Below are 11358 nucleotides of genomic sequence, written 5' to 3'. Positions count from 1 at the left end.
AAACTAGCTATGAGACAATAATCAAAGTGAATCAATATTAATGTGCAATCTGAAATTATACTTACTATAAAATCATTTTCTGAACAATCATACGTTTTAATTTAAACTTTTCTTACAATAAATAAACACTTACTGAATATATGCACCTCATGAATCATTTGAAATATTTAATCTAGAATGGAATGCCACATTTAACAATCAAGATTTCCTATTCTATTTATGTGTGTAACTCGGTCATCAAGCAGTCAAGATTGAGTAAATGTAAAACATTTATTGTGGGTACAAAAAGTTCAGTTAAAATGACAAGCCCCTCCCCCTACTAGAACCCCGACACACGCACACACACAACAAAAGAAGTCTGAGGCGCTGACTACAAATTGGGCGCTTAAGTCACATTCGCTAACGTCACATCTATTGCTAAAAGACAGGTGCTCGTGCATACCAATATGTCATTTTTTTTGTTTTCCTTTCAAAGTCAAAAGTGTTGGGACGTTTCGCAACACATCCAAACGTTAGCACGAGCTAACAGACTTTGGCAAATCCAGAATGAAATTGACCGCATACGCGTTGACGCCTGCCAAAATCGTCATTTTCTCAAATTTCAACGGAGGTTCATAAACACCCAAAAATTATCACCCGGAGATCCTTAAGACAAAATTGAAAGTCATATTGAATGTAAACAAATTGATTACATTGTCAAAAAAAACAAAAAAAAAAACCTAAATGATATCTAAGTGTAAAACATGGTTTGAAAACGCACACAAAAACACGGCGTCACAAAAGGCGTGCTCGAAACAACACGCGTCATGTGAGCTACACATTTTTTTTTCTCTGAGCTATGAAAAAGGTCAGTTGAAATATATATTTTTTTGTCTTCCATCATCTTGTGAGCAGCCAAAGTCAAGACGATGATGTCGGGCGGCTGAACTGGCGGCGAGGCTCACGAAACACTCGTTCGGCCTCGTTAAAAATTGCGGCAATTAAAGTCAGAAACTGACAAACGGGCGTCCACATTCGGGGAATTTCACGTCGGAAACTTCCAGTGGGAATTTATGGAACTAAAAAACAGGAACTTACGAGGTAAAGGCAGAATACGTGTGGCCCAATTTGGGGTTTGCGTGGGTACGAGCTGATGCTAGGTGGGTAGTCTGCAGATTTATATCCGACTTGTATTTTTCCACAACAAAAACATTTTGCAAATATCTGCTGATTCTGGAAAACCATTTCCTGTCTGATGTGAAACACCAAACCAGCATCTGAATCATCAATTTATGTTTGTGCACTTTCGACACCTAAACTTTTTTCTCTTTTGGAAAAAAAGGGATGGAAACATTTGATCCAAATAATTAATAAAAAAAAAACAAAAAAAAAAAACCATGCAATTATGAGAATAATCATTACAGCCCTGCTCGCGCTTGTGTGAATCTGCAGCTTTCCATGAACTTACCCACAATCCCCATGAAAAATTTGAAAACTTTCTAAACCCCCCCTATGTAAATTTACCGGAAATCTTCAAGAAATATTCCTGACCTATGGATTAAAATTGCTTGTTTTTTTTCTTTGTAGTGTTTGATACATTGGAACCGCTCAAAAGAACAATCAATCAATCAATCAGCCTCAAGTGGCTCTAAAAAGTGAACAAAGAAGGAGGTGATCACATGGCGAGAGGCCAGTCAGTCGGCTCCACGCTAAGAATCAAATATATGGTAAAAATAAAACACAAAAATGTAAAGCACTGTATAAAAATCAACACTTGTGATGGTTTTTATCTCGACGGTGCAATGGAAGCCCTTCAGGAAAGTGGTTAAAAACAAAACAAAAAAAACAATCTGAGGAGTCCAGTGGTGAGGCTGGCAGTGGGAATGTTGTTTGCCAACAACAAACCAAACATGTTTAAAAAAAAAAAAAAAAAAAAAAAAAAAAAAAAAACCCAAAAAACCCAAAACAAAAACAGGGCTGCTCCGACAAACCAGGATGTGTTTTTCTGGACAGGATGTGGCGGCTCCAACACTTGCTGCTGGAGAGTCTTCACATGACGGCGCACTCCCTGGATGAAATTTTGGCCTGCTGGGACAACACCAGCACAACGTTTATTGATTATCGACACCAAACAATTCACATGAAAGCCCCCATTTGTTTTGTTTTTTAATTGGCGGATGTTCAAACTGGTAGAACCAATGTCATGTTCCAACATTTCGCATCATCCGTCCGTCTGTCCGATATCTGCGTCACGGTATTAAATGCTTTGAAATCTACGTTTAAAACATTTTGCAGCAATTAGTATTAGAATATAGGTGAGTTTCATCATTATTCACAAATCTATTTAGAATATGGAGTAATTGAGCTTTTTCTCAACATGGCCCTTGTTGATCTCTTATACTCTGCTGCCGCCTGCTGGCCATTTATGTAATAACTAGCATTTCTATAGCCATTTTTTGCAGTCGAGAGGCGCATCAAAGCCTTATGTTTGCTCTAGCATTAAAAAAAAAAAAAAATTCGTCTTACAACAAGGCAGAACTAGATTTACATTTTTATATGCACAAGCAGATGAATTTTCAATAATTGTAGTTAAAAGTGGCAAATTAATGACAACTTTGTATTCAAATATAATTTCTACTTTCTAGTCCCTGATCGATACTTTTCCATGAAATGATCGTGAATTCTCAAGGAAAGCTTTCATTTTGGAATCGTTTCAAAATTCCCCAGCTCAACTTTCCAGGGAAATTGATGGAAAACGTTGTTCCACCCTCATCCTAAATAGTAACGCCACAGAAAAGGTGTCGTCACCTTCTTGTGCACCACTTCCTCTTCCTCCTCCTCTTCGTCCTCTTCCGCTCCATTCTCCACTGACACTTTGCGCCGTTTGGCCACTTCCTGTGCGACAATGTGGAAATGAGACACGCGGTCGTCCGCGGCGGCTCCCCCCCCTTTTTGGCTGTCGCTTGACGAGCAAGACGCCGTTACCTCGCCGTCGGAGTTGACCAGGATGGTGATGATGTCACTTCCTGTTCCCCAGGAAGCCTGGCTTTTCCACAGGAGATCAGTGGGCGGACCGTGGGCCACGCCAGCATCTGCAGACCACACCTACATACAGGATATTATCGTAGTCTGAGTAATCAACAGATCACGTGCACACACAAAGAGAGAGAGACAGAGAGAGGTCTTACAGTGACGGTCTGTCCGGCCTTGAGAACAAACTTGGGTGAGAACTTGTAGACGATCTCGTCGGCGTCGTCCACTTGTCTCTTCAGTCTCCAGTTCCCCAGAGGCTGGTCCTGAAGCAGCAGAAGACGTCAACGTTTGAACACGGCGAACCCGTCGCCGACAAACGCAGACGAGCGGGCAACGCACCTGCTCCGTGTCGTTGGTCAGGGTGACCGAGTTCCCGTCCATGTCGGTGGGCGAGATGGAGACGGCGCCGCTGGCCGTGTGCTCCTCGCTGTGCCCCATGTCGCCCGCCTCCACGTCCACCCTCCTCCGCTTGGAGGTGCGGGACGAGCCCGTCACCCGGGAAACGGTCACACGGGAGGTCGGGCTGGGAGACAGCTTGAGCCTGTGGGCGGGCGGGACGAGACGCGGCACCAAGAGGGATGTCACAATAACGTGATATCGTGTTATTAAAACTGCCACAATATTGTCATCATTAAAGTGCAATTTCATTTTCATTAGGGATGTTTTGGCCCTTCTATGTTTAAAATAGGGCCCGACCAATTTTATCAGCTGATTATTGACCTTCAAACACAAGCCAATTGGGCCAAATGGCCGATTATTTCCCCCTTAAAACATTAACAAAGAAAACCGAAGTTTCCGATGCTGTGAAAGGACCCCGAATGCACCATTTTGCTTGCATAGCATTAGCAGCCAGCAAGCGTGTAGCGTATGCTAATCTGATGTCCCTGAGCGTCCTTTAAGTCGTTTAATGACACCGCAGTTGGAGTTAACTGTAAAACTAAACACACAACATTAAGAATTCCATCCGCTATACATTTAACTACAAAACATGCTTCTTTTTTAAAACATCGCTAGCCTAGCACCAACAGCAAGTTAGCAAATGCTACCAAGAAATTAGCAACGACTTTGCGGGTATTTTTGCTTCAAATAACGAGTATCCACACACACATTTTATGGCAACACATACCCACATATTACATAACACTACGCAAAGGCACACATTCTTCCCAATGTGTGGAAAAACTCGTTATTTGAATCGAATTCAATAGCAACTTTCTTCTGTACTCTAAGTGTGTGCGCCATGGATACATGGCACCACACTGCCCCCAAGAGGCCAAAACAGGCCAGGATTTGTTCTGTTTTTTCAATTGCTACTATTTTAGTTTATTCTATTCTCATTTTACTTTCTTATTGTTGTGGGAATGCTGAAAGTTTTTGCATAAGTGGCACCCATTGAAAAGGAATTGGGAAAGGGGTGAATTTTATGCATTATATATATTTTTAATAAATAATCGTCAGATTAAATCAATCTGTATTTTTTTCTGCCAAAAATCGGTCAGGCCCTATTAGTTATGTCGCCATCTTTCCACTCAATCTTTTGGCCGTCGCAGACCCAACGAGCCCCGCCCACCTGTGCTCCTCGCCCTCCAGGAGCTTCCTGTAGGCGCTGATCTCCATGTCCAGCGTGAGCTTGACGTCCAGAAGCTCCTGGTACTCGGAGAGCTGCGCGTTCATGCGCTCGCGCAGGTCGTTCATCTCGTGGTCCTTGACCTCCATGATGCGCCGGTGCTTGTCGCGCTCCGACGACAGGATCTCCTCCAGCTCCCGGACGCGGTCCTCGGCCGCCGCCGCCTGCACGCACCAATGTCGTTAAAGAAGACATCGGGACGGGCGGCCAAAAGACATGAAGAGGCTCGAGTACTTACTTGTTTCTGCAGGGCGCTCAGCTGATAGCCCAGACTCTCGATTCGCATCCGGGACTCCTGCAGCTCCTCCCTGGCCATGCAGATGGCCTTGTCGTTCATCGCCGACGCCACCTTGGCGTTCTCCAGCTGCACCGAGGTTCAAAACAAAAATTATTTTTTGGGGAAAAAAAAAAAAGTTGCATGAGGCTAGATTTTGAAATGACAAATGTGATTTTGGACCAGCTGTGTAAATCCAGCCCACACAAGACAAAAGGAAGACGACGAGGCACTCGCTCACCTTGGCCTGGAAGGTCTGCTCCAGTTCGTCCTTGTACAGGGACACCTGCTCATCGTGCTGCTTCCGCAGGTCCTGACGCACAAGCACGCACGCATTGCATCAATGGAAATGCATGCACGCGGTCACCCTATTCTCTTACATACACACTTACCTGCAAAGCTTGAGCCAGTTTGAACTCGTAATCCTGTCTGACTCCGGAGTCCACCTCCACAATTCGCTGTTCTTGTCTGCGGCGAGACTCCCGAACCTCCTAAACACACATTTGTGAACAAAATCGACTTTAACGTGGAAAAGATATTTTCTGTAGCGATGCACCAATTTTTCTACCAGTGCTAAATGAATATTTTATAATATTGGAATTTTAATGAATTATAATAAATGCAATGGTAGTTAAAAAACAAAAACAAAAAATAAACTGACAAGCATTTTTTATTTTCGGCCAAAAATGGTCCATTTTGGTGCACTCCTAATGTTCTGTGATGACTTTGTTGGCAAGTGAGAGTGACAGACGCATGCTCACCTCCTCAAACATGTTCTTCCGGAACTCCAGCTCCTCAGCGAGCGACTGGCAGCGGTTCTCAAAGTCCACGCGCTTCAGGGTCTCGTCCTCCAGCTGCCGCTTGCTGACGGCGCGGCTGTCCTCCGCCTGCAAACCGACATCGGCGACACGTTAGCCTTCCTCGACTTCAACGCACAATGCGGGAATTGAGGAGGGGGTCCGCGTTTGGTGACAGGTGGCGGCAAAACGGTTTGCAACAGCTGCAAAGACGTTTGAGAAAATCGGAAATATCCACGCGCGAGCAATAAGTGGTTCGTAAAATGGATGGATGGATAGTTGATAACGTGTAACAGCTGTGTTTTTCCCTTTGCTGTTTTGCACGGAGCACTAAAACAAGTCATCCAATTTGTCACTCCAGTACATGCATCTTTTAATTCAATAAAATAAATTTGAAGAGTCTTTGTCATTGTAGTGCACAACAAAATTGCAAAATGTATTTTTTTTGATGATGAAACATCAAGTGGGTCAAATAACATATGCATAAACCAAACAAGGAGGATTAATTATTTACATTCACACAATTTGAATTTGCAATACTTTTGAGACCATTTTCAAATCATGTAAACCAACAAGCTAACCCACAATGTGCATCTGCATTTATGGGATGGGTGATTATGACCATATAATAAGAATTCACCCCCCCCCCAAAAAATGTAAAATGCTCCCCTTTGCTACTATGATTTGATTAATTAATCCTGTAACCAAAAAAGCTTGGAAACGATCCCACCCCACTTGTAACCTTCGACAAATATATGTTGTTTTTTTTTTGACTTGACAGATAGTGTAGTGTAAATGACTAAATGAGCACCTTAGCCAGCAGGCCCTTGACTTCGAGCATGTCGGCGGCGAGCGTGGCGTTCTGGCTGAGGGCCGTGGACAGCGCCGCTTCGCTCTGGTTCAGCTGACTTTCCAGAGCGCCCACTCGCGACATGGCCGCCGCCAGGTCGGCATCCTTCTTCTTGCCACTGGCACAACCAAGGAAAAAGGAAAGCCCCAATCAATCAATCAATCAATCAATCAATCAATCAATTGACCGCACGCAGTCATTTATTCATTTTGTGTTGATTGTTTTTTTTTTGTGTTGATTGGGGGCAGACATACGTTTGACTTCTTTCTGTCCGCTTTCATTTTTTTTACTTTATAGAGAAAGTTATAATAATACGCCTAGTTGTAAATATAGTTTAACATGCAAGACATTTAATACAACGGTGTCTTTATTAATCGTTTCAATGTAACATGTTGAACTGACAATAACTTATCTAAATTAAAAAAAAGTGCATAATTGATATTTGAGGAAAATTTTTCGCCAACAAAGTTATCACAAGTTTAGACGATGAGCGCTTACCTGCGCGTGACCTCGTCCAACTCGGCCTGGACCTTGCCTAGATCGATCTGCAGCCGGGCGCGCTCCCTGGCGGTGTCGTCCAGAACGTGGCGAGCGTCCGCCAACTCGGCCTCATACAGGTGCTTCAGGTTGCTCGCCTTAAAAAAAAAAAAGGAGCAAAAAGGGATCATTTGGGAAATATCACATAATAAGCTCCGCCAGTCAACTACTTTTTTTTTTTTTTTTTTGCAAAAATAAATATTTGTCTTTTGAGCAAAACTGAGGGTAATGGAAACGCACCAAATGAGAAACCCCCAAGCTCCAACTGCTTTCTGACATCCACCATATAAGCGCTCAAGTATAAATAGCAACTAAGTAAGTTGCAAATGGATATTTAGTTCACCTCTGTGTAGATTACTGCCGACCACCTGCTTATGGTACGCTTGCATGGTGCGGTGTCATTCGATTGCTTTTTCAACATGCAAACATTGCTGCTTGTATACAGCACGTGTGCGCAAACACAGACTTTAATGCTGGACGAATGCAAACAACGTATTTCAGGATTTCATTTCTCAAAACTACACTGAAAAAATGGGGAGTGATATTGACTTCAAGCATAAAAAGGTTGATGCACTCAAATTTAAATAAGGAATTTAAATAAATTTGATAAGGAGTTTATTTAACTCGAATTTCTGATGTGGAAAAACGTTACTAGATTTTTTTTCCAAGTAAATACAAATCCCCATTTTTTCAGTGTAACAAACAATAAATATTTGAGGATTTTAATTTAAATAGCAGGTTTATTACTTAAATAAATATAGTGTAACGGTTAGGGCTGGGCAATATGACCTACAATCAATATCATAATAAATTGGGCAGTTTTACCTCGGTAATGATAAATGCACAATAACCCCCCCCAAAAATAAGTGCAGGAAATGAAAATTAACTGCTTTTTTATTGATTTATTGACCAACTGGCACACATTACTTTCACTGAATGATACATAAAAGTATGAAAATCTCTTGTAACCATTAACTCATTCACTGCCTTTGACGGAAAAAGACGTCAAATGATGCAATGCATTTTTGCTGGGCTGGCAGTGAATGTGTTAAAGTATAAATATTTAAAATAGCTTGCATGACTTGAACAATGTCACATTACAACATGAGAAAAAGGTTACCTCTTGTTTTTTGCGCAAAGGTACAGCAATGCCATTTGCAAAGGCGGTAATGTATCTTGCAAATAAATAATATAAATAATGCCATGTGCAAAGGAGGTAGTGTGGCTTGTAAACAAAATACATAAAATAAAAAAATGTCAAATACATATAATCAACTGCAAATAAAAAAATGCCTGACATGTCAAAATTGGGCAGCCTCTCGGTGATGGGAAGCAATATTTTCGCGATGGTCGACTACTTCCAAGAGGTATTTAAACCTTGTAACTGTAGATATGGCAGCTATATCTTTAGCTATGTGGTATGCTATCGCATTATTTTTTTCCCACCCACCTCGTATGGTGTCGCCCCTAAAAATGCCTCCGTTACGGGCTGCTGTCTGGGGATGCCGCTTTTCGAACCTTGCTTCAACATCTTCGAACTGTCGGTGCTGAAAAAGGTTGTCCGCCTCGCTCTGGGTGGTTACGACGGCTTTCAGACACACTTTACATTTCGTGTTCTTTTGCTCAACATCGTCTTTGTGGAGCACAAGATATTTCCAAACGACAGATGTTGAAATTTCTTTTCAGGACAAGCGTAACAGGATCAACTTCGTCTAACGTTACTTCCGCTGTTTCAACCAGCCGCCATTTCCTCATCGTGTTTCCCTTGCTAGGACTGGATGGGTGGAGTCACGCGACTACACGCGCTGAACTGTATTAAAGGGGAATGAACATAGCCTACCAAAAATACACAGTCAAAACAAACGGAAAGACTTTTCTTTTCTTTTTTATTAATACACAGAATTTACCGACATGGGAAAAAATGACGTTGGTTATTATAGTAAATTTCGGTAACAGTAAATTTTCGGTTAATCGCCCAGCCCTAGTAAAGATGTAGAGGAGCAACTGGGGGCATTCACTCTTACCCACTACGCCACATTCATTCATTTCTACAAGTGCAGAAATTCTACTTGTGGTTCTTGCGCAACTCAAGGAGTTAATTAATTTGTGGAACAGTTATGAAATTGAACTGAAAAAAATGTGAATCAATTACTGTATTTAAAGAGGTTTAAAATGATAGAATAATATGTAAATCGAGCATGAATGTAAAATGTGTGTGTGTATGCATGTTCATACGTTTATGTACTTATTATGTGCGTGTATGGGCATGTGCATGTGTGCCCACATATGGTTGGGAATATTTTTTTAATGTAGGGCTTTACTTTCGCTCTCTCTTCTTTGCATATATGTAATGGATAAGGACTTGTAACTCATACTAATACATCTGTGAACTTAAGATAAAAATGTTTTGTTTATTTTCTATTCAACTTTTATGTTAGCAAGAACAACTTTAGTATATTATTATGATAGAAGCAGTAGGGAGTACGACTAAATACGTTTTTGTACTTCTTCCTACTCCTTTTGAACATGTAAATTATGATACTATTGACGATTTATTTTACTTTTCCTTTTTTCGTTTTTAACTACAACTCGTATTTTATACTTGTGATGTGTTTATATGTTCAATAAAACCCAATCAATCAATCACTCAGAGCAAAATACCCATTTCGATTCATCTTTAACATTTTAAAACATCCAGTCGGGACAAAATGTTGCTTAAAAGTGTGAAACTAACACAAAAATGTAGTTAAATGTGTCTGTTGTCGAGGTAGTTCCGGTTGAGAAGTTGGTGAGGGGAAATCAGTGAACTATTGGTGGTACAAAAAAAAAAAAAAAAAAGGGAGGGGGCGTCGATATGAAATGGCGCGCACAATCAACCGCCCTCTTTTCAAATTTTGAAACTCCGAACAGCTTTTTTTTTTCCCCACTAAGTTGAAACGCTTTCAAATCAACCAGTTCGCCTTCGAGAAGTCAAAAAACGGTTCAAGCGCGAGCTGGTTTGTTCGTTTTGTGGGATGAAAAAAAAAATTCTGAAACGTTCCGTACATTTGGCCCGTTGCCACCCACGTTTTGCGTGTACTCTGAGATCCATTCGAATACTTTTTTCATCTACTTTTACGGGATATGGACACATAAACGCGGTCATGGGAAGATTGGAAGTCGCGTCGACGGCACTCACCTCCCTGGTGGTGACCTCCTCTTTCTCGGACACTTTGACCATCAGCCGGTCGTTCTCCAGCTCCAGGGAGCGGACCCGCTCGATGTAAACGGCCAGCCGGTCGTTGAGGTGCTGCAGGTCCTGCTTCTCCTGCAGGCGAGAGATGCGGGTGGGCGAGAGCGGAGTGGACGAGGAGGCCGCCGCCACCGGCCGGCCAGTTTCACTTCTTGGGGTTGCAGTCGCCATAACGGCTCGGTCGCTTTTTTCTTTCTTCGACGCTTCTTTCGTTCGTTCGGCCGCTTAGCGGGGCAGGGAGAACAACGCGCGTGTCCGTGGGACGGGGGGAAAAAGTGGTTCGGCGAAGCGAAAGGACAACGGGCGAGGAATCAATGGAAGGCGGGCGACGAGTTAGTCATACGCGGTTGTAGTGTTCACGCTTGCTCGTGCGGAGTCAGTGGGGCGAAGGGATTCCAAAATGGCCGCCGCAGCTGCCGCCACCACCGCGCCAAAAGCAGGGAGCATATCCGGTCGCGCAATGCACGATGGGAAAAACAACAACATTCAACACCGAGGTGACGTCACGGTCCAACAACGCAGTCGACGTTCAGTTCTTGCCAAGTTATTAATATTTCTTAAAGACCCCTGGCGGTTTTTTAATTTAGTTTTATTTTACTTTTCCTTTAATGTTATTGTGAGCTTGTTGTGTATTACTTGTAAGTTTACTGTGATGGTGATTATTGTTTGCTTTATGTTTGCCATGTTTGGCTTTTGATTCCATTTGTTAAATAAAGCAATTAAAAAAAACAGTACTTGCCAAATAAGAAAAATATTAGTAATACATTTAGTATAGTTTGGTTTCTTCAATGATGATAATAAATAAATAAATAAATAAACATGTTAAAAATATCACATTTATTCTTGTGAAATATTATATTGCCAAATTCAAACGTAGCAATTTTTTCCCTCATGTTTGAGGAGGAAATGTTCAATATGGCAACCAAATATTTATTTGTAATTAAAAAGGGTTGCATATGCTAGGAACAAATGACTAAACAAATAAATAAATAAATGACTAAAAGTGAAAATAAAAATATAAGTAAAAAA

The 11358-nt window shown here is 41.7% G+C and overlaps 2 protein-coding genes across 4 annotated transcripts in view; one reads left to right on the top strand and one right to left on the bottom strand.

Annotated features, from left to right (window-relative positions):
• LOC144027541 (antihemorrhagic factor cHLP-B-like) overlaps window positions 1-11358 on the top strand; it is an 82154-nt gene that overhangs the window by 27078 nt on the left and 43718 nt on the right. The window contains exon 8 of one of the 2 annotated variants that reach the window (XM_077535169.1): window positions 5037-5052. The exons of the other annotated variant lie outside the window; for it this stretch is intronic. The gene's annotated coding sequence lies outside the window, so the exon portion shown is untranslated. Of the gene's footprint in view, window positions 1-5036; window positions 5053-11358 lie in introns of those variants that run through there. 2 annotated transcript variants of the gene reach the window in all.
• On the bottom strand, window positions 257-10782 carry lmnb2 (lamin B2). 2 transcript variants are annotated; one of them, XM_077535161.1, is made up of 13 exons: window positions 10276-10782; window positions 7059-7195; window positions 6522-6678; window positions 5675-5800; window positions 5306-5404; window positions 5155-5226; window positions 4878-5003; window positions 4583-4803; window positions 3352-3553; window positions 3168-3275; window positions 2965-3084; window positions 2788-2874; window positions 257-2067 (listed from the first exon to the last, which is right to left on the bottom strand). In XM_077535161.1, the coding sequence occupies exons 1-13, from the start codon at window positions 10498-10500 to the stop codon at window positions 2029-2031; spliced, it is 1719 nt and encodes a 572-aa protein (XP_077391287.1). In that variant the 5' UTR covers window positions 10501-10782; the 3' UTR covers window positions 257-2028. The 2 variants fall into 2 exon arrangements, with proteins under 2 accessions (XP_077391287.1, XP_077391288.1); XM_077535162.1 differs by having other exon boundaries at window positions 257-2064.

This window comes from Festucalex cinctus, chromosome 10 (genome assembly GCF_051991245.1).
Source record: "Festucalex cinctus isolate MCC-2025b chromosome 10, RoL_Fcin_1.0, whole genome shotgun sequence".
In the NCBI taxonomy this organism is placed as follows: domain Eukaryota; kingdom Metazoa; phylum Chordata; class Actinopteri; order Syngnathiformes; family Syngnathidae; genus Festucalex; species Festucalex cinctus.
This window is presented reverse-complemented; position numbering and strand designations above follow the sequence as displayed.

Coding starts and splice junctions, on each gene's coding strand:
- lmnb2 (XM_077535161.1), bottom strand. CDS start 10,500: ATGGCGACTGCAACCCCAAGAAGTGAAACTGGCCGGCCGGTGGCGGCG. Junction 3,276..3,351: donor TGACCAACGACACGGAGCAG/GTGCGTTGCCCG, acceptor CTGCTGCTTCAG/GACCAGCCTCTGGGGAACTG. Junction 2,068..2,787: donor AGGAAGTGGTGCACAAGAAG/GTGACGACACCT, acceptor GTGTTGTCCCAG/CAGGCCAAAATTTCATCCAG.